The sequence below is a fragment of the Cariama cristata genome, unplaced genomic scaffold, assembly GCF_000690535.1.
Source record: "Cariama cristata isolate BGI_N322 unplaced genomic scaffold, ASM69053v1 scaffold20682, whole genome shotgun sequence".
Taxonomy (NCBI): Eukaryota; Metazoa; Chordata; class Aves; order Cariamiformes; family Cariamidae; genus Cariama; species Cariama cristata.
Window position 1 is genome coordinate 60286 of NW_009602420.1, and position 24930 is coordinate 85215.

The 24930-nt window shown below is 40.9% G+C and overlaps 1 protein-coding gene across 1 annotated transcript in view; it reads right to left on the reverse strand.

The window, feature by feature from the left end:
* FREM1 (FRAS1 related extracellular matrix 1) overlaps nucleotides 1-22862 on the reverse strand; it is a 64010-nt gene extending 41148 nt beyond the window's left edge. The window contains exons 1-17 of the mRNA XM_009694763.1: nucleotides 22751-22862; nucleotides 21780-21827; nucleotides 20389-20687; nucleotides 15444-15538; nucleotides 14558-14866; nucleotides 13859-14048; nucleotides 12877-13200; nucleotides 11060-11168; nucleotides 9840-9971; nucleotides 6899-7243; nucleotides 6097-6239; nucleotides 5313-5509; nucleotides 4016-4106; nucleotides 2792-2959; nucleotides 1811-2019; nucleotides 807-900; nucleotides 91-343 (exon numbers count right to left, since the gene is read on the reverse strand). Of these exons, the coding sequence (XP_009693065.1) occupies nucleotides 91-343; nucleotides 807-900; nucleotides 1811-2019; nucleotides 2792-2959; nucleotides 4016-4106; nucleotides 5313-5509; nucleotides 6097-6239; nucleotides 6899-7243; nucleotides 9840-9971; nucleotides 11060-11168; nucleotides 12877-13200; nucleotides 13859-14048; nucleotides 14558-14866; nucleotides 15444-15538; nucleotides 20389-20687; nucleotides 21780-21827; nucleotides 22751-22862 (3118 nt within the window). The remainder of the gene's footprint in view (nucleotides 1-90; nucleotides 344-806; nucleotides 901-1810; nucleotides 2020-2791; nucleotides 2960-4015; nucleotides 4107-5312; nucleotides 5510-6096; nucleotides 6240-6898; nucleotides 7244-9839; nucleotides 9972-11059; nucleotides 11169-12876; nucleotides 13201-13858; nucleotides 14049-14557; nucleotides 14867-15443; nucleotides 15539-20388; nucleotides 20688-21779; nucleotides 21828-22750) is intronic.
* Nucleotides 22863-24930: the final 2068 nt, after the last annotated feature.

Sequence of the window (24930 nt, forward strand, 5' to 3'; positions counted from 1 at the left end):
CTGTTGCAAAGATTATATGGATTCAGGTTAAGATTTTCTGCCAAAAACTCTGACCACCTTCCAGTCTCATTCTGTCCTTAACTCACTTACTAGTGTGCTTGTATGTGACTAAACCAGAGATGACATCAGCTTGGGAGAAACGATCCACAGCAATACCAGCTTTCCTCAGTACCCCATGGTAGGGCTGGCGAGCCAGCGTAAACATCAGTTTCATGTCATCACTGTCTGCATCTGTGGCATAAATGTACTCCGAGGAGAGGACCACTTCTTCACCCTCCACACAGTGGAGCACAGGAACAAGGCCAGTTCGCATAACAGGTGGCTCATCATTCACAGGCAACACCTAATCAGAAAAATAATTTAAGATCTTTTATTTTTCATTTCAATGGAAACCTGTTGTTTTAATACATTGCTTTCCAACCCAAACCAGCGGAATGGTGGCACTGTCAGAGTACATTGAGCTCGCTTATGAACCAAATGAAACCAACTGAATTAGGGTGCCTCTTAAAATTCAAAGACAAAAGTAAACCAAACTAGATAGTTATAGTTTGAGAAAGAAATCTCACTCCCGATATTTAAGTACAGAGAGCATCATTCCAGATAGAACGACCCAAGCTACAGCAAGAACAAATGCCTTTCAGCTAGTACAAGCCAAATCTCCTCTCAAATTTGCCACATAAACCTGAAAGCTAGGGCCGAAATGGAAGCCTAACAAGTCTGTTATCTTCCGGTTTCCAAGGGAATGTGAAGACTTTCAGAAATCAAGCTTTGTACTCTTACACTCAGGCAGTATGCAACACACTGACCTTGACCTGCAGGATGAACTCTACAAAGTGGATGCCATCTGAGGCTGCAAAGAGGACATCATCAGTGAGAGTCTCAGAGCCATCATGCCGATATCTGTGAAAAATAAAAGTGCTACACAGATTTCACACAAACAAAGAAGCTGTGCTTGCTGCTTATGCCAGACAATGTGGATCCCTCCTAATATAAGAAGCTGATCCCTGTGCAAGGATGTCCATTTAAGACTACTGATTCTGGATCAGACATTCTGAAGAGTGTCTTCAGAGGGCTTGTGGGGTCTCCTACAAGAAGAAAACCCCCAAGATAAACCAGACATCAGCTGGGAAAAAGGTTTCACTGAGGCTTTGCCATCTATGTTCTAGCTGCTTGTGATGTGTCTACTGCTGGGGTAGGTTCCCTCTTTGAGTAACAGATAGAAACAGAGTCAGGGAACTCTAACTCTATGTGCATGTAGAAAGCTGAGTCTTGTTCTTATAGAATCATAGGATTGTTATGGTTGGAAGAGACATCAAAGATCATCAAGTCCAACTGTATAACCAACAAATTTTATTTTTATTGCCACAAATAAAGCAGCAAAATTTTCATCTCTAGGTTAATCAGTGTCAAAACAAGTTTTCTTGTAAGCTAACCAAGTTTAATAAGCACACAGCTTCCTTAAAAGAAAAAAGCTGGCAAAGATTGCCTTCTTTTCAGGAACTGCATAGCGGAACACAGAATTTGCGTCCTCATCTGCACAGGGCAGTGCTTTATAAAGAACCCTATCTATGCCAGACATGGTCACTAGCTCCCTCTTCCTGGCCAAACAACAGCTCAGTTTCCACAGTGACTGCTGTGGTCCTGAGGCTCAGCCAGCAACCTCAGGCTGGAGCAGCTCTGCCAGAGCCGTGCGATGGTAAGCACGGCTAGCTATAGCCTCTGTACATCACACCACTTCACTGTAGGGCTTTCACTCATCCAACTGAGAGATTCAGCCACCGCAAGAGGAAAAGACAGCCACTCTTCTGACCTGACTGCCAGAGCATGCAGGTCCTCACAGGAAAGCCTGTCGCCTTCATCCATGGGAACACCATCCAGCTCCACTGCCCCGTGCTGAGGCTGTCTCTGCAGGAGGAGGACGAGATGCTCCCGTTTCGTGTCCACGTCAGAGATCAGAATGTGTCCCTCCGTGACAGGGCTCAGGCCACCCTCTTCCACTCTCAAATGGCTTGTGAAAATCTGCATGGAAGAGAAATACTCAACTCCCTCTTTTACTACAGTTCCAAAGATACATCAAACAGGGCAATTTCAATTTGCTTTGGTATGAGGATGTGTGACACCTTAAAAAACAAAATTCTGACAGCCAGACTGTTTTCTACTGTGTTAGGAAAACCTAAGAAACTTCCTAATAGTAGGTCCTAGTACATGCAGCCCAGTCCTGATCCCATTCACGTGGGCTCCTGGCCTCCATGGGCAATAGGCAACACAAAGAGGAGTGAGGCAGTTTTGCTAATCAGGATATGACATACATATTTTTGTACAGCCACTCAGATGCTCAAAGTAGCCCTCAGCTTATTTAGCACAAAAAATCACCCTGCACACTCACCAGACTTTACCTTCCACTTCAGTCCCAATGCAGGCTACGTGCAAGATGCTGAAACCCTGATCCCGTGGAACATTTATTTTTTATTTCGGTCATAGAATCATAGAATCATAATGGTTGGAAGAGACCTCAAAGATCATCAAGTCCAACCGTATACCTGATGCCACCATGCTCGTTAAACCCACTAAACCATGTCTTGAAGCGCCACATCTAAATGTTTTTTGAACACCTTCAGGGATGGTGACTCCACCACTTCCCTGGGGAGCCCATTCCAATGCTTAACGACTCCTACAGTGAAGAGGTTCTTCCTAATATCCAACCATGTCAGATCAGGACATCTCTCTGCATTTCTGTTTCTATGCAAAGCCACTTCCAAGTCCTTCCCTCTTGCCTTCACCACCACTTTACCTCTGGAGCTTGATTGTCCACAGGAAGAATTGTAATATTGAAGCAGATCCCATACAAAGTGCCTCCATGCTGATTGCTGACAGAAAAAATAAACTGGACTTGCTGAGCTTCAGACCCAATGTCCTGCAGTGGAGGCATGTAAGCAACTTTCATATAGTTCACAGCATGCTGCAAAAAAAGAAGAGGGGTGCATGTAAGAAGAAATAATGGGAACAGCCATAATTCGGGACCATAATTAGGAACCTTTCTCATCCCCGGATTAGATGTTATCCAAAGTGTTAAAATTAATTCCAGAAACTTTGCATGTACTACTTAGCTACTGGCAATACCTTGATTATATGCATCTTTAGCTACAGATCAGGTGACTACAGGTTCAAATACTCAAACTTGTAGCAAAAAACACTGACACGGTTTATAAGTGATAACAGAGGCAATGGCCTTGCCGTCTTGATGGAGCCCTTTAAGAATGCAGGTCCCAGGGCCCCTTTTTTAACTGTCTCTTTAAAATAAAGAACTCATCAAAGCATAGCTTCTAATGTAACATCTCCCATAGCACCTGAATTTGCCCTTACCAGTATAAATAAACTGCACACCCTATCTCCCCAGGGGAGGGCAGGCCAGTGAAAAAAGCTAAAGTAATCACCAAAATCTTGCACCTAGACACCCATTTAGGCACATAATTAAGGATTTGTAGGCTCAGAGCTCTCATTATAGTACTGCAATGACCACCATTATACACAGTATAAACCAGGGCACTTTCCTAATATTTGTAAGACATCCATCAAGCTATAGAAGCATGAAAACTGAACAAAAAAATCCTGAAAAAGGCCTGTTCCAGCCTGTATCATGTCTATCAGTGGAAACGCTGAGAACAAGCAGGAAAGAGTCAAGGCCTCATTTCCACATTTTGTGTAGTTTTTTCCTTCCTCTTAACAACGTGCTGGAGCCAAATTCAGCCTACCCTAAGCAACTGCAGCTCCTGCTGGTTTCAGAGGGGGAGTTGTGTTTACATGTGTCAGACCTGAGGCATGATGAAAATTTGTTTTAAAAGCTGGAATCAAATTAGCAAAATTTTGAACTGCTTAAGCAGACCTTGTCATAGTACAGCTCCTCATTTTTTGCCTCTTGTTTTCCTGTCAAAAAGAAGCTGGATGCTTGTAACTTTTAAAAATTGTTCAGAACTGATTATGGTATCAGTATAACAGTGTATGAGGTATAACAAACCTGAGTAAATGACCGCAGTGCAAGAGCAGCAGGATCCTTGACCAGCTTGGGGATGGCGTCCACCATAAACAGTTTCCCAGCATCTGAGTGGCTGCACAAAAATATGTATGTCACATACTGGTTAGCAATACTGAAGAACAGGAAAAACAACAGTCACATAGCTCAATCTTGCATTTCAGATTAACTTCCCGCTCCTAACTGCGTTGAAGGGAAAAACATTTTTCTTTCTTCTATGCTTGTTATTCATTTAAACATTGTCACAGAAAACAGACCACAAGAAATATTTTTCAGGATGGTTATGAAAAATCATTGTATACCTTATAAGCAAGCTCTGCATTTGCTACAAGTGTGTTTCTACACACCCCAGATACCATTTACTCCACCTGCAAGTCTAGTCTATGACATTGTTATTACTTACACAGCTGCATGTATCTTTATGTAGAAAAATAAATTATTTCTGGTTTTTATTCATCTTACAAACTTCTGAAATGAACCAGTTTCCAGCAAGCCAGCTTTCCAACAGCAGTAACCAGCAAACTGGATAACCATGTGGCTATTTGACTGAATAGGGCAACAGCCTAAGCGTTGCTCTCCTCCAGCTGCATACTGATCTTCTGTTGCTTGGGGTCAAAATTGAAAGTGTTCATCTTCGGCTTAAACCATACAAAGGCTGGGTTTTAAACTTTTCTATATAGCAAATTGTTACCAACGCTGTCGTGAATTTACCAAATGGTGAAACAACATAAATGACATATAAACTGCTACTACACCTATTCATCCCATAGCCCTATTGCCCCCATAACCTGTTCTGTCTGCATTCTGCTCCACAGGTTCCTGGTCCAGGATCAGGAGTCCTTCACAGTGCCACAGTAACAATACATATCCTAGAAAAAGCTGTAGCACCTATTGTCTCAGTCTGGGGCAGGCTCACGTCAGCCCCACTCTATCAGTTAGGAGAGGTGCTGCGACTTGTGCTCAAGGCTGCACAGGATCCCCCAGGCTAGTGTAAAATGCAAGTCCAACAAAAGGAAAGAAAATATTTCAGGTGCTTTCCTTGTTCTTATCTGTTCCTAAATGACACTTTTTTATTACTATTACTCTGTGTCTTATCCTGTTGCTTTCAGCTCTAGCTGACACTGAATCATCAACAGGAGAGCTGCACCCAGCTATTGTCACCTGCACTTTAAGCAAACAGATGAGGAACCTGAGACACAAGCATGCTACTGCCACTGAAGCTGCTCCTCTTGCATGGCTCCTTGCCCTGTCCCACCTGAAAGGTATGGCAGGTCACACCTACCTGTGCGTGCAAGAAAAAAATGGGGAAGTGGTTATGGTGTATGTGAGTTCTCTGTCTTGCTCTTCCACATCTATGAAGTGGAGATGTTTCTTAGTTAGGTAAGCGATCTCAGTCTCCTTAACAACCAGGTGACGGGTCACTCCTGGGGCTTCTCTGGGTAGCTGATCATCCACAGGGATAATGTGCACCATCATCACCTGGAATCAGGAAGACGGTAAAATCAGCAGTCATTCCTCTCAATAAGAGAGTGTCCAAGCACCTGTTTACAGACGTGCACACACAGAAGTAAGTGGATCACTGAAATATGAGATATAGGATGTGGCTGTCATGCCATATCATTAACATACAAGTAATGGAAGTATGCAACAGTAAAATCAAAGCCTGTGAATCTTAGCAGTTTCCCTTTAAATTAAAAGCAAAGTTAAATCCAGTAGATTTGACTACTGGGTGAAATACATACTCTTTTCTCAGTTAACTTCAGGAGGGCTGTTTAGTTTGTTTGTGCTATCTCCAAATTGAATTTGTTTTCAACATTTAATTTTACAGTGTAGGAAAAAGTCTTTGCAATGGACTTGTTTCTCTGCAGCCAGGCAGAGAGAATTACCCCATGGAAATCAAGAACAAGAGCTACCTCTGAAGAACGTTATTTGTGGTGATGACCATGGTGATGGCAAACAGGGAAGATCTATACCAGTTTGATTTTAAAGTCTGTCAGAAGGTGTAAAATCATCAGCCATTTGAAGGAAAAATGCAGGACTTTGCCAAAGATGCTTCAGTTTCATACCTGTGGCACTGAGAGATTGGGAGGGTCATGGCTATCACACAGCACAAACTCAAGGGAATCTTCAAATACTTCTCCTCCCAAATGATGATAGTAAATTATTCCATTAAATAGATCCCTCTGAAGAAAACTGCTGACAGAATACCCTGTTGAATTGAAGAATATATCTTCTTTTGAACAGTGCATGATTTTAATAATTCATTAAAATTATTCGTTAACTGTGCAAGTAACTGTCCTCTTTCACACCCTAACTAGGGCAAGCCCTTTGAAATGTTATGTCGTTGTCTTCCACATTTCCCAAAGATCATCAACTCCTTTTCTATGTCACTTAAAGATCATTCAAAAAAATGAAGGAACACAGCAAATGGGCCTAAAGCTTTGCTCAGAGGACGAAAGAGAATTTGCAGGACTAGCAGCCTCTGCAGTCTAGCACAGGAATTTCTGAGTTTGGTTAAATGGAGGGAAAGCTTTCTTCCTCTTTTAGCGTCATTAGCATCATCTAATAGCTTTGAACTTGTCAGGGATCCTTGCAGATAAAATAACTCCTGACTTGCCCAACTTTTCCGGAAGAGAAAGGTATAGTAGGGAAATAGACTCAGAATGGAAGAATTATGGGATAAATTGTGTTCTCACCTGGTGGAGAGACCAATATTAATTAGTGGTGGAGATGTACAGTATAATGAAAGAAGTCTAAATCTGCCACGATTTGTCCTAAGCCAAAATAGGTTGTCTAATTTTAACATTTAATGTAGTCAATAATGGAGGGGACAAGGAAAAGTGTGCTATTGTGGATATGTTTTATTACCTATCAGGTTTGGTCCTGGTTTCTTCAGGATTTCTCCAGCCTGTGGTGGTCTGGTAATATTGAATAGTATGTAATCATCACTGGAATCCATGTCAGAAGCATGAAGCATGGAGCCCTGGATCAGGATCGTCTGTCCCTCATGAACTTCAATGACCACATTGCTGATAAGAAATGGAGGGCTGTCATCTTTAGGGAGGATATTGATTGGAAACTTATGGCGAATACTGTGGGGGCCATCAAAAATCCTAAATACAACAAAGTCCTTAGTAGAGTCACTGTCATCATGATGGTAGTGAACAACTCCAGCCTGAATGTCAGAGACTGTGAATATGAATCCTTTTCCTCCTGTCAAAATAATGGAAGAAAATGCATAAAAACTATGCAATTCAGCCCAGAAGAGAATCCTTCCACTAATATGAATGTTATTAAGGGAGAGATAAGGAGAATACATTTCTAACTGGAAAAATCAAACATAACTTCACCTACTGGAAACAAGTTTGTAGAATTTAGAACAGTTTGTAAGAATGCAGAATTTGCAGCTGTGGTAGCAGAGAAAATCCTCCAAATGTCCATTGCACGAAAGATAACTGGAGATATCAAGGATTTTAAAGTGCGACTGTTTCCGCTTTAATTTCAACCTCTACTTTCTTATCAGAACATTTTGCATGTATTTTAAGCATCAAATGCTTTATAGTTACAGCTCAGCATTTCATTGCAAGTAATAAAATAACATTTGTGAGTCTTGTTTTTTCCGCATATTAAGGTTACTGTCTATAATAAAACCATTTTACACCTCTGCTTCACAAGGCATGTTATGCACACACACAAATATTTAAGCGGGTTAAAGGTTTTGAGAGCTGCAAACTGGTGTCGGAAGAGATGATCTCCTCAGAGCCTCCAAGGAAAATATGTTTTTGCCCTCCATGCTGAATAACATCAGCAGAGACATCCACCCCCTCCCTTTGCTCCTCACTTGAAGAGAATTATGGGCAAACTGCCTCACCACCAAACAAAAACCTGTTAAAGGTGACGGAAGGCGGGGAACAATGCCATACCTACCTCTTTCTTTCAGGGCTTTCTTTTAGCTCTAATACTGGCATAACCAAACCCAACAAAAGAGCATTCAAAACATTGGGTTGATTCACTGTTCACCACAGTTAATGGGAATCCCTCCACTGATTCAGTGGGCAGTGGCTCCGACCATTTGCCAGCAGCATTAGAGTTACAGTGCAGCTGGAGGGCTAAAACCGAGATTTCCTTTAAAATTTGAACAACAGTTGGTAATTGCTAGACAAAAAAGGCAATCGCCAAAAATTGTGGTGATGGTTTCCTTTGCATGTGCGTACGCAGACACACAAAAGAGAATAAGGCACAGTCACTGGAGAAGAAATATCCACGCATGATTGGCCCACAGGACGCTGAAAAACCCCGGAGGGCTGTATGCAAGGATGGGACTGCCGCTGCGAGACGGGCCCTGGGCTCTGCGTGTTTCTGCGGGCGCAGGTGGTCTGCTGCTCTGCGACCTGCAGCCTGCTCCCTGCCTGGCTGCACAGCCCCCCCATCACACCTTCTCTGGGGCTGAGCCTATCCAGCACTGCTGACACCACAGGGTTTCTCTTTGTAGCATTACAAGAGGATCATCGTGCAGACGCTGAACTCCTTGGCAGTAGTTTCCTGAGATGAAACATATTTCTGAATAGTTTCTATTTCCACTAAATTATAAATACCACCTTCCCCTTTTCTTTAAATAGTTGCTTTATGTTGCTAAGCTATGTGTTTTACATGAATACATTTAACTACCAAAAAATCCAGCATTGATAGTGGCAGCATCTTTCCACTCTGCCAACAGCAGAGTGACTTTTTTGACCTAAGCGTTTTCCCAAAGAGAGCAGCACTGTGCTGACGCGTAAGATTGCAAAGCAAAATCAGTGATATTGACAGTGCAGAAGGCTAACAAATTAGAAATCTAATTTAATTGCCACTTTTTGAAATAAGCCTTAAAGCTGCCAGCAAATCACAACCGTATCCAAATGTTGTCTGTGTTTGGCAAAAAATGAAAATCACTCGGCACTCCTTAGCATCTTCAAGCAAAAATGTAAGAGTGAAAACATAGAGACTGCATTTCACCTAGGTCATGCCTGCTCAGTAAAAGCATACCTGATTTCTTTAAAATTTCAGCTTTGGAATGTAAACGTACCTTAAGAAAGCAAAAGTTTAAATAGTGAATTTTTCAATACTCTTGTTTTAATCCCTGTGTCTACCGTGGTTGTAGCTGAGGAAACCAGTCAGCAGAGGGAGTGGGGCTCGCTGGCAAGCCTTCCTCCTGCTCCTGTGCCAGCAAGGGTCTTGGTCTTTGCTCAGGAAGGGAAACCTGCAGAAGATGTGTTCCCATGCCATGGGTTTTCTTCTTTCATTTGAGCAACACAGAGCCATATACAGCTGCGCTGGCATTTCTCTTGTTTTTGCAGTGGCACTGCAGCACTGTCTCTCGAGGAGTTACCCATCCCATCCCCATTTAGCCTTGGTGAGACAGGGCAGCATCAGGCCCACTGCACGCTGTTACTAGCTGCATTAGCTCACTTGGGCTGAATTCAACACCATTGAAGAAACTAAGAACCAATTTCATTTTCGAACGAAAATGGTGTGCAGGCAAACTGCCAGACTTACAATTATCTTCCATTTAAGGATGTGGACAGCGTAAGCACACTGTTTGCAAAGTGTCTAAGCTATGAAAAGCTGGTGAAGTTTTTAATTTCTTACTGTGCATCCAAGTACTTCCTTCCACACCTTCATTCCCTTGTAAATCTGGCTCTGATGCTGGCAGGCCTCATCAGGGAGTGACATGCAACAGGCTCTATCAACATCTTATTGACTATCATGTTATCATAACCAGTTGTCACTAGAGAACATGTTTCCAGGCCCTCAAGTTGAAATGATTTACCTCTCATTGTGAGCTGCCCATGCTGTAAGCCATCAACTGTGACCAAGCGAACATTTTGGATGTCATCATTGTCTACAATTTGGAAGTTTTCCCAAGTGATCGGTCGGGATTGCCCTTCCAGGAGGTTGAGGCCTGCAAAGAGCAGAGCATTATTTCACCAAAGCATCTGTGACATTAAGGACTGTCAGCATCTCACCTTTCTAAAGGTTTTTACAGTCACGATAAAAAGCATGTTTAATTCCATCTACATACCTACCTGTAATACACATTTCAAGGCCAGCTTAAAAACTTTTATATCAGCTTTTATTCTGACATACTTGCCTTAGTCAATTGTCTTTAAGGAATTTTTTTCCGAGAAATAACATATTCTGGTTCCCAATTTTCTGGTAGACTAGCTAAGCACATTTCTGGACATGTGGATAAACTGGAGCATTGCACTTGAAATCTCACAATTTCTGAAACTGGACACTCAACTTCCTTAGTGAGTCTGAATTTTAAAATATATATTGATCTTCATGATGGAGGACAGTATCTCTTCTTTTTACTCCAACAGTTATTTCAGGTGACGTTTCTCTGAGAGACATGAGGCCTCTTCTTCTCAGCTCCTTCCCTTTTCTACTGTGAGGAGACTGCACTTTCTCTGGTGTTAGCTTGAAGATGTGTTTGATCTTATACCTTTGATTTTTGATGTTTAAATATCAATGTACATTTCACTGTAAATGGGAGAGCCTGTCCCCTCTCCAGTGCAAGCATTATAAATCTGTTTGAATTAGCCTTAACCTCATAAGGTTTTCAGGCTTCAATGGCTGGTGGTGTATCATCCCCTCTCTTTCTAGTTGTTCATTTTTGCAATCTTCCACTTTAAACAATACCAACAAGCCTTAGTCTTTCCCCCATGCTACCCTACTGCTCTTATTCCAGCACATATTCATCTTTACTATTTGTACTCTTTTAAGTCCAGTTCGTTCTTGAAGAAAATGTTCTATACATTTGATATTCCTGTAATGTCTTTTTTCTTTATTATTCATTCCAGTTAAATCTCAAGATTTTTTCAAGTTGTTGTAACATGTTCCCCTCAAAATGGATTAAGGGAAAACACTCCCTCAGCTTAATGATCCTTAAACTCCAGGTGTAAAGCTGAATTTTAGAGCTTTGTCAAATGTCTGTGCCAAAACATTATTAATTCTGTAGCAAAATAAACTGAGGAAAAGAAATCTCACCTGTATTCCATGAAACTCGAGGAGCGTTTGTATCTGTTGTTCTGATAGAAAGATGCACAGTGATCGGTAAACTCCTTTCAAAGTAGAAGTCATGAACGTTAAACTCCACCTGTTGTGAAAACAGATGACCTATTTATTGAAAAAACAGATCCTGAAAAACAGCTGTACCTCAAAACATATATGGGTGTTCTTTCCTGAGAGATCTTAAAGTCTTCCGATAATATGTTAACAAATGAAACTTGATTTAGCTTCTAAAAAGAGCCTTTGAGGTTCTGCACTAAATTAAGTATCTGCCTTCTGTGCTCTTCACAGTGAGTGCTGGGAAAGTTAGTTTGCAATGTGTGGAAATTAGTGGGAAAGATAAGCATTTTCACTGTTGTTTGGGGTACAATTAACTCAGCAATTAACATAGGGCTTTTTTTTTAGTAATAATAAAAGGGGGAAGGGGCATTTCCCGCTCTTTTGACATATGTAGGACCAAAAACGATTAAGAAAGAAAAGATATGGACTGACACAGAAAAAAAAAATTTAAAAAAACTTTTCAAACTCTTGAAATGTCAATTTCTTGAAATTGCGGTCAAACAATGCTGAAATCAGAACAGAGAAGAGGCACTTAAAGAGCAGGTGGTTTGGTAGGATGACTGATTCTCATACTAAGGAAACAGAAAGAAAGAAGGTTCCTGTGACAGTCAAGGTTAAAAAATGACAGGCCTTGACAGCATCAGGTGCCAAAGTTACTGTTACTGTTCCTCTGCTTTCCAGTCCACCCTTTCCCCAACTTACATTGCTCTGATTTTCTGTTTCTTCAGTTTCATTACTTTAGTACCAACCATATTTTTTTTGTTTGGGTTATTGCTTAACTATCTCATCAGACAGTTATTTTATAACTATCAGCACATTTATACACTCCTTTAACTCATTTCTCTTCCTCTTATATCTCCTTTTTAAGACTGTTGCTTATTTCTCAGAGTGCTGACACTACTGAATTACACAAGATACCTAGCAGTGCTGGGTACTGAAAAAATTAAGTAACCCTGTACTCAAAGTTTGAGACATTCACTGTCAGCACTCTGTGGCAGATCTGGAGGGATAAACATGACTTACAGCCAACATGGAAAAGGTAGAAGGGGTGCTCTCTTTGCTCCCATAAAACATAAAAATATTCCTGCAGCCTTGGTCTTATAGATGGGCACAGTTAACTTATTCACTTACTCCAGACCCTGCAGATACCAGCCTGCTGTCATGGTTTACATCATGTTCTTTATGTTAGTGACATGCTTTTACTACTCCCAGCATGAACTGCTGCAAGATCAAATGGCAATCCTGACATTTAGCTGGTCCATCTTTCATCACTTTAAATATATCACCTCTCCGCATTTCACAGGGATAAGTACTGTCACACAGGGATAAAAAGCTGTCTGGAAAAGGCACCATTGATCCTTCCAAAGGCTCTTGGGTAGATTTACAAGTACTGTTATTCCCCCATTCCCCTCATAAAAATTAAGACTTAAAAAAAAAAAAAAGTAAAAAAAACAGAACCAAAAAATCCTGTTTAGGTATTCTCAGTCAGAGGGATAAAAATCCTTCAGTGCAAAGACATTCTTAAGTAGTGAGCATCAAATATCTGATTTGTGTTAGACAGTTAAGTTGATGAGTCACAGAAGAAAGTAGTGAAATATTTTACCTCTGCTGCTGCATTGCATATAGTTAGAGAAACATCTTTTTTTTTTTTTTTTTCCTGAAGAATATCCATTACATATGAATGCATGAATCTTAAGGAGGTGAAAAACGGCAAATGTTATATATTACACTGTTACCTCATAATTCCTCCTCTCTGTATGGCTGTTATTTGGAGGCTGATAAGCAATGAGCATGTCATTGAGATCTTTCCACGTGAAGGAGCCAACAGGTTTTGTGTGATCGGATAGATGAGTGATGAAGCCCCACGGAGGTGGCTTGGTAATGTTGAATATAAGCAGGGACTTTGGAGTTTCATTGTCTTCAGCATCAATGGTTGTGGTTGTAATAGGGGTTAAAATAAATTGATCTACTTCCAGGATGAACTTTGCCTTCAGGGCAGCTTTGGGTATTTGATTGGGAACAGCACCTTTGATCTGAACAGGGAGCCATGCATACTCAGTCTACAACAGGAAAAAATGAGACAACTGAAAGGACAAAGTGAAGCAGACAAAATAAATTCAATTTCCATTACCTTCACATAGCTAATTGGGGTACATGTTAAAGCAATAATTATTCTGAACAGAAAAACTGAAACATTTTAATGAGAAAATGCTTAAAGTAAATATTAAAATAAAACGTGAAATGGTTTTCCATGTTCACTAATCTTATTTGTGTCTTTAATATTGGGCTGAAACAACTTGCTTAATTTGATGCGAGTTTAATGAATGACTTTACCTGACAGAAACGTGCACGAGCCATTAATTATTATTAACTGAATATGTTCACACAGCTCTTAACTTGTTAATTGCTCTATATGCTGAAGTCAGTGCAGATCATACTCTATAAAAAAGGTGGAATTATGCCAGAATTAATTTTGCTTTCAGGCTAAACTACTTATGTCTGCTGGTAAACAACCACAGGTGTTTCTCTGTAGCCATAATGATCTAAGCATAGAGGCATGGAGATAATGTGTTTCATTTACCAAGCTGGCAGCATTTTAAGAACTGAATAAAGTTTCAGGCTCACAATCTCTTTTCGAATGTGAAAAGCAGCAACAAACTGAAATTTTTTGAAAACCAGAAAGGCAATCAGACATTGTAAAGTTGCGTAAAAGACTACCTTGTGCAAAGTTTTGCTTCTGCTGTCTGTGAGATCCAACCTCACAGGAATATAATCGGTGTCAGGCGAGGGAGGGTCAAGGTGCTGGTATCTAATCCCCATCCTCAGAAATTCTTCACAGCTCATTTTTTTGTTGTGAACAACTCCTCGTCCCAGCATGCAGCTCCCGTTTCTGCACTGCTGACCCAGACTGTGCTCTGTAACCCAACAGAAGCAATAGTGAAACAGTTACTGGAGCAGAAACCAGCATTGGAAGGCCTGTCCATATAGCTAAACTAACCCTGATAAAAAGCCAGTCTGATAAGAATTAGGACTCCTTTCCTGACTTAACTTTGCCTACAGGATTTTGTTTTCAACTAGCATCTTCCAACTTCAACCTTTCTTGGTCTCTTGGGTAGGTGCTGCCTCAAACAAGTCTCTGTGCTCTTTCTACTGAATCTTGGCACTCTCAAAGCCATCACACTGGTCCACATGCCTAGAAGCCAAAACCAGACTCCAATCAGGCGATTACTGACCCAGATCTGTGATCTGCGTTGTGCCACACACAAACTTCATGTCTCTCTCAGTTTCCATGATAGCTCAAGCTGTTTGTTAAACTTCACATGACCCACTCTTACCCAGCACATCTGAAGCAACCCACTGCTGCAGACTTAATCTGCTGGATCTCTTTGAACCTGCTAACGCAAACAACTAAAGCACATCATACTAGGGCCAGGAAAGAAGCTCTGTGGCCGATCTCCACGAAGCTGCTCTTGCTGCATTTCCCTGGTGATGAGCTGGCCGTAAGCAGGCAGGTGGGTTTCCGAAGAGGCTATAGAAATGGTGCAATCCAGATTTATCTTCCTGTCATAGTCAAAAGTGAGGACGTTCTTGTCAATTGCCCTGGACAAACCATAGTACTCAGGGACCTCCAGGGCACGGGAGCGCATTTTGATGATGTTACAGTCTGGCTCAAGTAACTGTACATGGAGAGTGAATGTTTCTACAAACGTTTCAGTTTCTGTAAACCTGCAGGTGATAGAAGGAAATCAGTTATTCTTCATCCCATCTTATGTCGCTTTCTGAGTTTGGCGTTAGCCTCACCTTCTAAACTGAATTACCTGAACCTCGTTCTCTCATGTGCCCTCAAACTCCAGATCGCTAAGAGACCATGAGGTGCCAGACCTTGCTGCCCACTTTATACTTGTAAAAAGGGTGCTTGTGCGAAGGAAGAGGTTACTTGCTGTGTATATACAAGGGTCTGTGTCCCTATCAACAGGGCAGCACAGAACATGCAGTGCTCTGAAAGCACTCTTGTCACTTTCAATGATAAAAAGAAAAATCACTGGTTTTCTGTAATAAACAAGCAATACATAATATTATTGACACCAAAAACCACATTATTTGAGCATATCTGAAATACATTGTGAGAAATGTTTCTGTAAACAGATGGTCACTTGTTGACTAATGATGCTGCTACTGGTTCTAAGTACTTACGACATGTACAGCAGAACATGCTTTTGCCACAAAAAATGGACTGATTGGTCTTCCTGAGGGCAGCTGTGCTCCTCATAACAATGAAGTGTGATCTCCCACCACTGCTTACCTGTACAACCTAAGCATGACCGCATCTTCATCTAAAATCGGACAACCATTGTGGGTGTATTTGACTTCATTAGGTAGGAAGTGACAGTCAAAAACCTATGAAGGAGAAAGAATAGACTAGTACAACACTGTCAAGGTTCTTAACTTCATGGCTTCTGTTCCGCTTCTCTCCCACTGTCACGAATGCATCACACTAAGGAAATTTTTTATTTGTACTTTATTTCTATGACTAGGTATTCACCTGTTCTGTCATCTCCCAGTGAGAGTCAGAGCAACGACTGTAGTGTGGGGCTGCTGGCACTATGCTATCAGAAAGGGAATGGGCATATAAATGTGATTGTTTCAGGCTACCAAGTTCCTCCTCCACTGCAATGAATAATTTGAGCACGCACTTTTCTACCACTGCAGCCGGTGGACTTATGGATGCAGTTGTATTCAGTGGGGCAACTGCAGTGGATCTCAAAAGCCAGCAGTTCCTGCAGTATAATGTTAGATTTATTAGCTTCTAAAGTTGCTTGTGGTGGTAGCTTGATTATATGGTAAATCCTGCTTTATGGCCACTACCGTTGGACTACAAAGTTATGATCTAGTGACACAATTCTGTTGGAAACTTTGCTTGCTTGGATTTGTTATATATTTTTGGAATACTGACTTTGTACCAGTAGCCTTTTACCAGATCAGATGTCATCTCTGTGCCATACCAACATCCAGCCCCAATGTCAGTATAATCCCATAGCATAAAAGCAAGAGAATTTCTATATTGTGTCCAACAGCTAATTCAAAAGAGACTAACTCTTATGACATACCTGATACAGGTCAAATTGGCAAAGCTGGCTGACCATAGTTTAAGTATCTAAGCCAGACACTTGTTTCAGGCCAATTGTTTTATTTAATAGTTTGTTGACTTGCAATAGTAAGGCAATGAGGAAAAATGCCTGACCCAAATGGAAAAAAAGATTGCTTTGTAAAGTTCTTGCACACCCATTCTTTGGAGAAGGGATTCTGGGGCATACGATTTTCATGTCCTCACATATGCCAGTTTGCAAGTCTGGCAAATGACAATTCCCATGTAGCTGTGTTTCTTTATAGAGTTTAACAGCTGAAAGCTCCCAACATTTATAAGATCATGTCTATGTTGTCCTTGTGATAACAGGGAACCCCTACAGAGCCCATGTGTAGATGAAGGATATTCATGTTTCATACCTACAGAGAGACGGGACATGTTCTTGTCAGCAAGAAGGCAAAAGCGAATCATTGTGTTTCCTGAGTGTCTCACTGTAAAACTAAATGTGGTTTTGATTCAGTTTCTATGGGCAGTATTCACATATGATTCTATGGACTTCTATGGACTAAGTTAAAATCTGTTCAGCATTCACTAACAGACCTAATGTGGTAGGTAATAACTAATAACATAACTAATATGGACCGATATACATATACCGCTGACTGACAAAGCACATCTTTCTGCAGAAAGAAGAGGTCATTTCTTACTGCCAGTCCTTTCTTAAAATACACCAAAAAGAATCATGAAAATGAAGGGGCTTACCTGAATTACCTACATTTCCCCAACCACTTTGGAGGATGGTGAAACGGAAGGGGCGTTTTAGTGAGGTTCTGAAAAGCTGAGTGAAAGTGCAATGCATAGAGAAATTTTTTGGATGCTCTGACTTTCAGTGTAAAAATAAAGTAATATTTTAATTTCTAAATTAGTTGTTAATGCGTAGTTAACTGAAGCACATCATGACCGCTTTGTGGATTGACACTATAGGATATAAGAACTAATGACCTTTGTTTCTTTCTAGACATTACATGGAATTAGAACTTTCACCTTTCTATAATGGAAAAATATTAGAGTTTATCATCTTTCTTTATTACTGGCAGTGTCCACTTCCACTACAGTTATTCTCTGATACCCAAGCTATGTAGTAATTGTTCTGTATTCCTAGTGATTTTAAATGCATTGTCTGCTTTTAACTTTCATCAAGAAGCACACTGTACAAAGTATTGGGTTTTTTTTTTTAAGGTAATGTTTTGGTTGATTATGAGATCCATATACATGGATTTACCACTCTTCCTATTGACTAAAATAATCTTGTAATAATCTGTAATATAGGGTGTTATGGAAAGTATGATTGATTTTATTTGTTGGGACTGCTTAGAAAGGAAGGGCAAGAACAGTTTATGAAAAACAAAATTGCTGTTGTATCATGAAGTTTTTGACTATGTTGTGGCTGTTCTGTGGTGTATTTTTTTCAAATGTAATAGAAAGATGTGTTCTGTTATTTTTCAGTATTTAACAAACAGCAAAGATGTCTTTTTCTTATTTAATGTCTTTTCTTTCTTAATACAAGCTAACATAGAGGAAGGTGATAGTTAAGTAATTAATTAGATAGTCCTAAGTGATATCCTACAAAAAAGAAAAAAAAAAGTAAGAGAAGTAGTTAAGTGGTGTGTTACCTTAAAGAAATGAAAAGGTACATTATATACAAAAGCCAGTCATATTATAGCTTCCAATAGTTTCATGCTATACACTGAAGGTGGGATTCTTCACTGATGTAGATCAGTGTAGACCCCTCAAAGTCAGTAGGGCTGCTCAGGTGATGCATCTCTGTTCATGTCAGAGGGGACTGCCTACAGCAGAGGAGACGGTTTATCATATCAAAAAAATAATTTCTTTCTTTCTAAGATGACATTAGTTGCATCTTTAATTGATAACAAGAGGATGGAAAATGAAGGACCTTTCCACAAACATCTGTCACCACTGACTAACAGTAATTTTATATGTGTATTAGACACAATCTGCTTTGTAAAAAGAAACATCTGTTTTAGGTTTCCTAATATGTTTTCCTTTTATATGAACAGGCAACTCTAATTGTCTATAAATTTGCTGGGTAAGACAAAGGAGTTCTAAATCTTTTCCTAATTACTGCCGAGCTTTGGTTTTTTCCACTTCAACTGCTTTTCAATTACAATTTATAATTAAATGGTCATACATTCCTAGGGCATTACTCACTTTAATGGCAGTAAAACAGATCAGACCAGAGACATTTTCTGGCTACAGAATTTCCTGGTAGAAAGCTCATGAGTGGCACTGGGGGGGGGGTGGACTCTAGCACCTATTTTCAGGAATGGTGAAAGGAAAGGTCAGGCAGCATTTTTCAGTGTCTAGCTCAGGATTTTGTCATTTAAAACTGAAGCCCTCAGCTTACACATGCTGTCTTGTTCTTTCCCAGCAAGGACATACGACAAGATAACCAGACTGCCTATCTCTCTGGCAGTCTCCCTTGGGGACCCCTAATGGTGGTGTGTCTCTGGCACTCCCACCTCCCCATGGCTACGGAGAGAAGAGAAGGCACCTTTCTTAATGGGAGGGCACTCAGGCCAGAAGCCATCCAGGGCAGGTATCCTGGGCACCACCAGCAGCCACAGCCCCTCTCCAGCCTGGTACCTCAGGCTGGAGCCCAGCAGAGCTCATCCCTTCAGATGAGGTGTGCCTGCAACCTGCAAGAGCGGCTGCCTGGGCTCACACCAGGGCCAAGAAAGGATGGGCACTTAACAGAGGTGAGATTGGGAGTGGGAAAAATCAAGGACCCTAGGTATCTTGGAAAATAAGGTATAGTGAATACACATCTCCTGGAGTCTCTGTAAAACTGGATCTGACCCTGTGCTTGAAGCGTGTCAGGTTAGAAAGAACAAAGTGGCTTTTTCAAAATACCGGGGTCCTACTGCACGTAGAGGTTGAAGCAGAAATCACAAGCAAAGTCACTCGCTCAGCCAACCAGATTGTGTACAGAAGAGGTTTGCCAGCAATGAGACATGTAAGTCTCTCTTTTTCTCCTCACGGGCCAAACTAGACTGGGGAAGTGGAGTGGAGGGACTACAGTCAGAGCCCCTGTGCTGACAGAGAGCAAGCCCTGGGGAAGTCTCAGCAGAGGCACTGCACACTTCTTGGGGCTAGTCTCTAGAGGAGATTGCACACTGCCCCGCTCATCACCTCCTGTTTTCCCTGGTGTGCCTCTGCTCCTTCTAAGTGCTGGTTCAGTTGAAGTAGTCATCAGTGGTCTGCAAAAATAGTGATAATGACCAAGCCAGAAGCTTTGAAAAATCTATTGAGACTAGTTCTCCTGCATTTGTCTTTGCAGAGACCACCAGGAACCTCAGAGAGGATGTTCAAAACAATATACGTATACAAACATAGAAGTATATGCTGTATGGTACAATAAACAAAACTTTTTGAAAACAGACAAAAACTGTTTGGTTCTGGTTCATTAAAATCATTCATCGTCTATCTCTACCATTACATCTTCATGTCAACTACTTTCAAGTCCTTCATGCTATGACTCAAGTGGGGAGGTTTGTAAGGCAAATGGGTAGCAGAACAGTGATATGTGAAATACATTTCATTATTCCGACAAGCTTGAAATTTTAACAGAAAACATTTTTTTAACGTATTTGCCATCTGCTAGCAATTTAGCTGTTGCAGAGCAGAGCAAACAATGGTGTACACAATGTGCTTATTGTATGTGCTGATTTTTTTGATAATTGCTCCCTAAGTAGTGGCTGCGTGACTAAAATGCAAAATGCTCTAGCTGGCGATGCATTCCCTTGGGGGGCACTGATTATCCTCATGGTAGAAAAACAAGCAGCTGAGAGACTGGAGGATATCTCCTAACCAAAAGTTTTGAAATACCTATTCTCTGCTTGTGAAAGGAGACCAAACTCACTTTTATGCACTTGTGTTACTGAGCTCAGCTTTTGGATTTCAGGGATGCAGTTCTCTGTCAGCTGGCTACTTTTAGCAAAAGGCTGAATATCACAGACCATTCAGTTTCATGCCTTTCAGTCAATACTCAAAAAAAAAAAAAATCAATAAAGCAACTGTTTCTAATTTTTCCCACACCTGTGCACATGTGGACACTCAGAGCAGCACGACAGAGCCCAAATACCTGTGGAGTTAGTTTCCCAACCCTCTGTGTTATTGGCTCATTAATCACAACTTCTACTTTGCAGACATCCTTCTCTCTGGGGATGGAAAACTTGAGGTCCTCTTCTGACAGGAAGACAGACTGTCCCTTCATCACTTTCACCCCAAGGTTGACACTAATAAAGGAGGAGCATACAACTCTTAGTACAACAGGCAGCAGTAGAAGTAACCAGCTTTTCTCAAAGGGCTTCATGTTATGAGCGGATGCCAGCTCTTTTCCACCAGTGAGAATAGTCCCAACAAAAGAAGTCTTCTCTTTCTCTGCCGGCAGATTTTAACCGTATAATGAAGGACTAAAATGTTAGTCACAGGTAACAGTGTAACACATGTTTTCTGTTAAGATGCACCCCTTGACTGAAATTTGGACAGAGACCTTTCAAAATATCCTTGGGTTTTTAGAAAGTTCATTGGTCAAGCCTGACAGAATGATGAATGTATTCTGAGTGTACTCCTGAAAAAAAAAAAAAAAAAAGAAAGAAAATTGGTATAAGGCATTGAGCAATATTGGGGAAAAAAAAACAACCACACAGAAAACTTCTGCCATTTCTTACAATTGCCTTTCCTTTCAAGCAGTAGCTTAACATCACTTTTGAATACTATTAAGTGCACACATGCTCAGAAAATTAGCTAAGTACCAATTAGACTTCTCCCTCAATGGATCAGCTCTCAATATGAATCCCAGACAGCTTTGATCCGTAACCATATACAAACACTGGCTGTGTAGGGTCCTTTGTTCCTGGCCTTTTTTACTGCTGGACTGAGTAGATATTATTAACAGGGTATGAGCATCCAAGTAATTTGAAAGTGCAGGAGTAGGCATTCATCCAGATTAAATACACCTGAAAGTGGGATAAAGGAAGTTTTTTATTAAATCTAATTTTGGTTTGCCATTGAATGTGGGGGAAAAAAATGCAACCTTTAGTTGAAAACACCTTGCCAGTGCCTCTCTACTCTTCCTGCTATAGCAAGTAACTATGCCAGGCCGTCAACATAGAAACATATGATACAAAAAAAAAGTTATCATTCTGAGGCAAATTCAGGGGAAATAAGGAACAAAAGATAATATGGGGAAAAAAATTACACAGGTTCCTTATGCCCCCGGTTACAGTTAATCTTCATTTTTCATGTTTATAAACTCATAAGAAAAACATGGTTCTTCTGACATTGAACAAGCACTATTGAAATCCTTTTAAGACCTTAATTTCCACAGCCCTCCAAAGTAACTGAATCTGTGGCCCAAATACACAATGGGATTGATTTAATTACATTTGATAAGATCATAAGAATTTTCACATAGTAAAGCATCAACATTCTTTCAGTTTCTTGTAAATTTTTTATGTCCTGACTACTTACTTGCGCAGTCTAATTTAACCACAACGCTTTCACCAAAAGTGAGCTTTCCTGAAAGTGAATAGAAAAACCAAAACCATGTATCTGTTTATTTTCTTCATTATTGTTAAAAGGCAAGTGTTCACTCCACTGTTTCCTGCAGGATGACCTTCTGAACAGCCTATAATTGTATGCATGTATACACCTACTTTTACATTTCACTGAAAAACAATCAGCAGTTAACATTTTCTTTAAAATTATTCACTTCCTAAAGTAACACAAGACAGATCCGCTCACTTCAGCTAAGATTCAAGATTGAAGACATCGGGACTAATATATGTCTAAGGTTAGAGGTATATTGACTATGTAGTCTGGGACGCAAGTCTTAACTCTGTTTTTCTAGCTTTTTATCCAAAATCTTTCTATTTTGGTCTAAAATTATGAAGCCAGATGAGTCTGAACAAAATCTGAAAGAAAATGTAGAATTCTAGACAGAGGAAAGAGAATGAAATTCATGGTTGAACATTTTTTGATGTGTTCCAGAAACAAATCAAAATTTCAATTTATTTTAAAAAAGTTTAATTACACAGACAGCTTTTACTAAAATCCAGCTATGTAAATGCACCCAAAGTACTTGCTAATTTTTGTTCCTTTCTAGTGGGATAAGCATGCAAAGCACTTGTTTGAAATAAGCACATCCGAGACAGCATTCCACTTCCTAAAATTCACAGTTTTGAAACACAGTCTTCAATCCTATAAAGGACAACTTGGAAAGAGGAGGAGGAAAACAGATTACACTTCAACCTCCGAGTGAGAAAGTATAGTTTGCAGCAAGTACACGCTTTTAACCTGAATAACTGACTGGCATTTATCACATAGAGCATGCATTGCTAGCATTTATCAAATGTAATCTGTGTTTCCTTAAAATAACAGCTGCAGAGCATGGAGAGATGTTCTGAGTGAAAACCCTCTCTATTGCTGTGCCGTCTTCCTACCTTCTGCATCAAACAAAGGGAGGGTAGGGCTGAGGGAAGCGAAATAACTTCCTTGGCATATGTTTCGAGAAGATGCTCTGCCTAACGTCTCCTCTGACTTCAGGCATGCCATGGTCCTTGGCCAGCAGGAAGCTCCTGGCACAGGGACTGCAATGGATTTTAAGTCCTTTGACTCCAGTCCCTGATGAAGCAGCAATGCATGAGTAAGTCTCAGCTAGTTTCAGAGAAAACCCAGTTTCTTAAGCCACAGAGGGGCTCAGAGAAGAATCATAGAATCATAGAATCATTATGGTTGGAAGAGACCTCAAAGATCATGAAGTCCAACCGTATACCTGATGCCACCATACCCTCTAAACCCACTAAACCATGACTGGAAGCACCACATCTAAATGTGTTTTTGAACACCTCCAGGGATGGTGACTCCACCACCTCCCTGGGGAGCCCGTTCCAATGCTTAACGGCTCTAACAGTGAAGAAGTTCTTTCTAATGTCCAGCCTGAACCTCCCCTGGCGCAACTTGAGACCGTTTCCTCTTGTCCTATTGCTAGGTACTGGGGAGAAAGGAAAAAGGAAATAATTAGAAATTTTAGACTCTGACTAGGACCTGGTAACGTGCTAAGAGGCAGTCAATTACTCTGAAGCATAGAACCAGTGGTTTACAGTTCTTGACCATGACAGTAACTTTATGCTCCGTAATACTAGGCTGCGGCATTGATTTACAATGCAAAATGCCTTTATTCACAGGGTACTAGGTACCTTATGAGAAATTAGAAAATTAAAGCCTGGACAGTTTTCACTTTCTCCACTCCCACCTGGATGGCTACCACAAAACCACTTATAGTTCAGAAGAAGCCTAATCACCAGTTCAGAAATGGCCCTGGTCAGGAAGTATATTTTTCTCTTTACACCTTACCTATGTGCTTACAAGAAGGGAAAGCCAGCTGCCTCTCTCCAACAGGCAATCCCAGAGTCGTTCACACAGAGATATCTGCACCTTGACTCTGATGAAACTCAGGTGGATCTGTTTCTGGTGCCTGTACCACAAAGCCCAGCACAAGGTGCAGGTATAAACCTCAGGCCCAGGTGGTGGTTTCTGTGCTGCCTGTTCTTACCCTGCATCAAACACTAAGAACAGAAAGGCTCCGAGAGGAGCCAGGGGCATTTTGGCCAATTTCATGGCAGTTGTGTGAGCCATTCCCTTCTACAAAATTGGTCCCGTGTTGTCACTGTGTATTGCATTCTTGCTTTGACTGCTTTTGCTTGCAGGCACTGCTCCTGTATCACTATACACAAGTTTGCCCCATATGATCCAGCAATTGGCCCCTACTTGTCAGCTGTAGGGCTGTCTCCTTACATGACCAAATGAAGATCTTGAGAAGTGCAATCTCACTTTCTCAATCACTTATCCAATGATAGCAAAATGAAATTACAAGAGATCATTTTGGCACCTAATAATAAAACGAGAAGGTTTTGGAGTGAATGCCATGAGACTAGCATTCTCCCCTCTGTGAGAAGAAGGCCACTGCTTCAGCAAAGTCGTGTGTGGGCTACATGGTGCTTATGCTGATCCACAGTGACAGTACATTGCTCTCCGGCAGCCCTACAACTGCTGGTGATGCCTCTGCCATACTTTGTAGCTGCTTTGGACTTCCTTCCAGTCTCTGTACTTCTCTGCCCTTGCTATCACAGCTGAGGCTAACTCAACCCTGCTATTCCTTGATGTGTTACCTGTGTATCCAGAATGAAAAAATGACTGAGGTGCTATTTAATTCCAAATGCACCACAATATTTCAGATCTACTTAAAGGCTTAATGAAATAATGGTATTCATGAACAACACGTTAGGAGAATCAGTATTTTTAAACTAAGCTGTTTCCTCATTGACTTTCTAAGGGTCTGCCTATATGGCAAAATGCTGGAACCAGTTCCAGGTGTACTGTGTGCCTACAAGCTCACAGAAAGCTACCAGCTTCAGACCCAGAAGTAAAATAGCCATATATCATATGTTAGTTTTTATCAGTGGGGATGGAGCACATGATTTATGAGGAGAGGTTGAAACGGCTAGGTTTGTTCAGCCTGAAGAAGAGAGGGCTTATTGCTGGTTTTAGACGTCTGACATAAAAGTGCAGTGAGTCTGGTGGTGCACAGTGAAAGGACAAGATGCAACCCACAAATTCACAG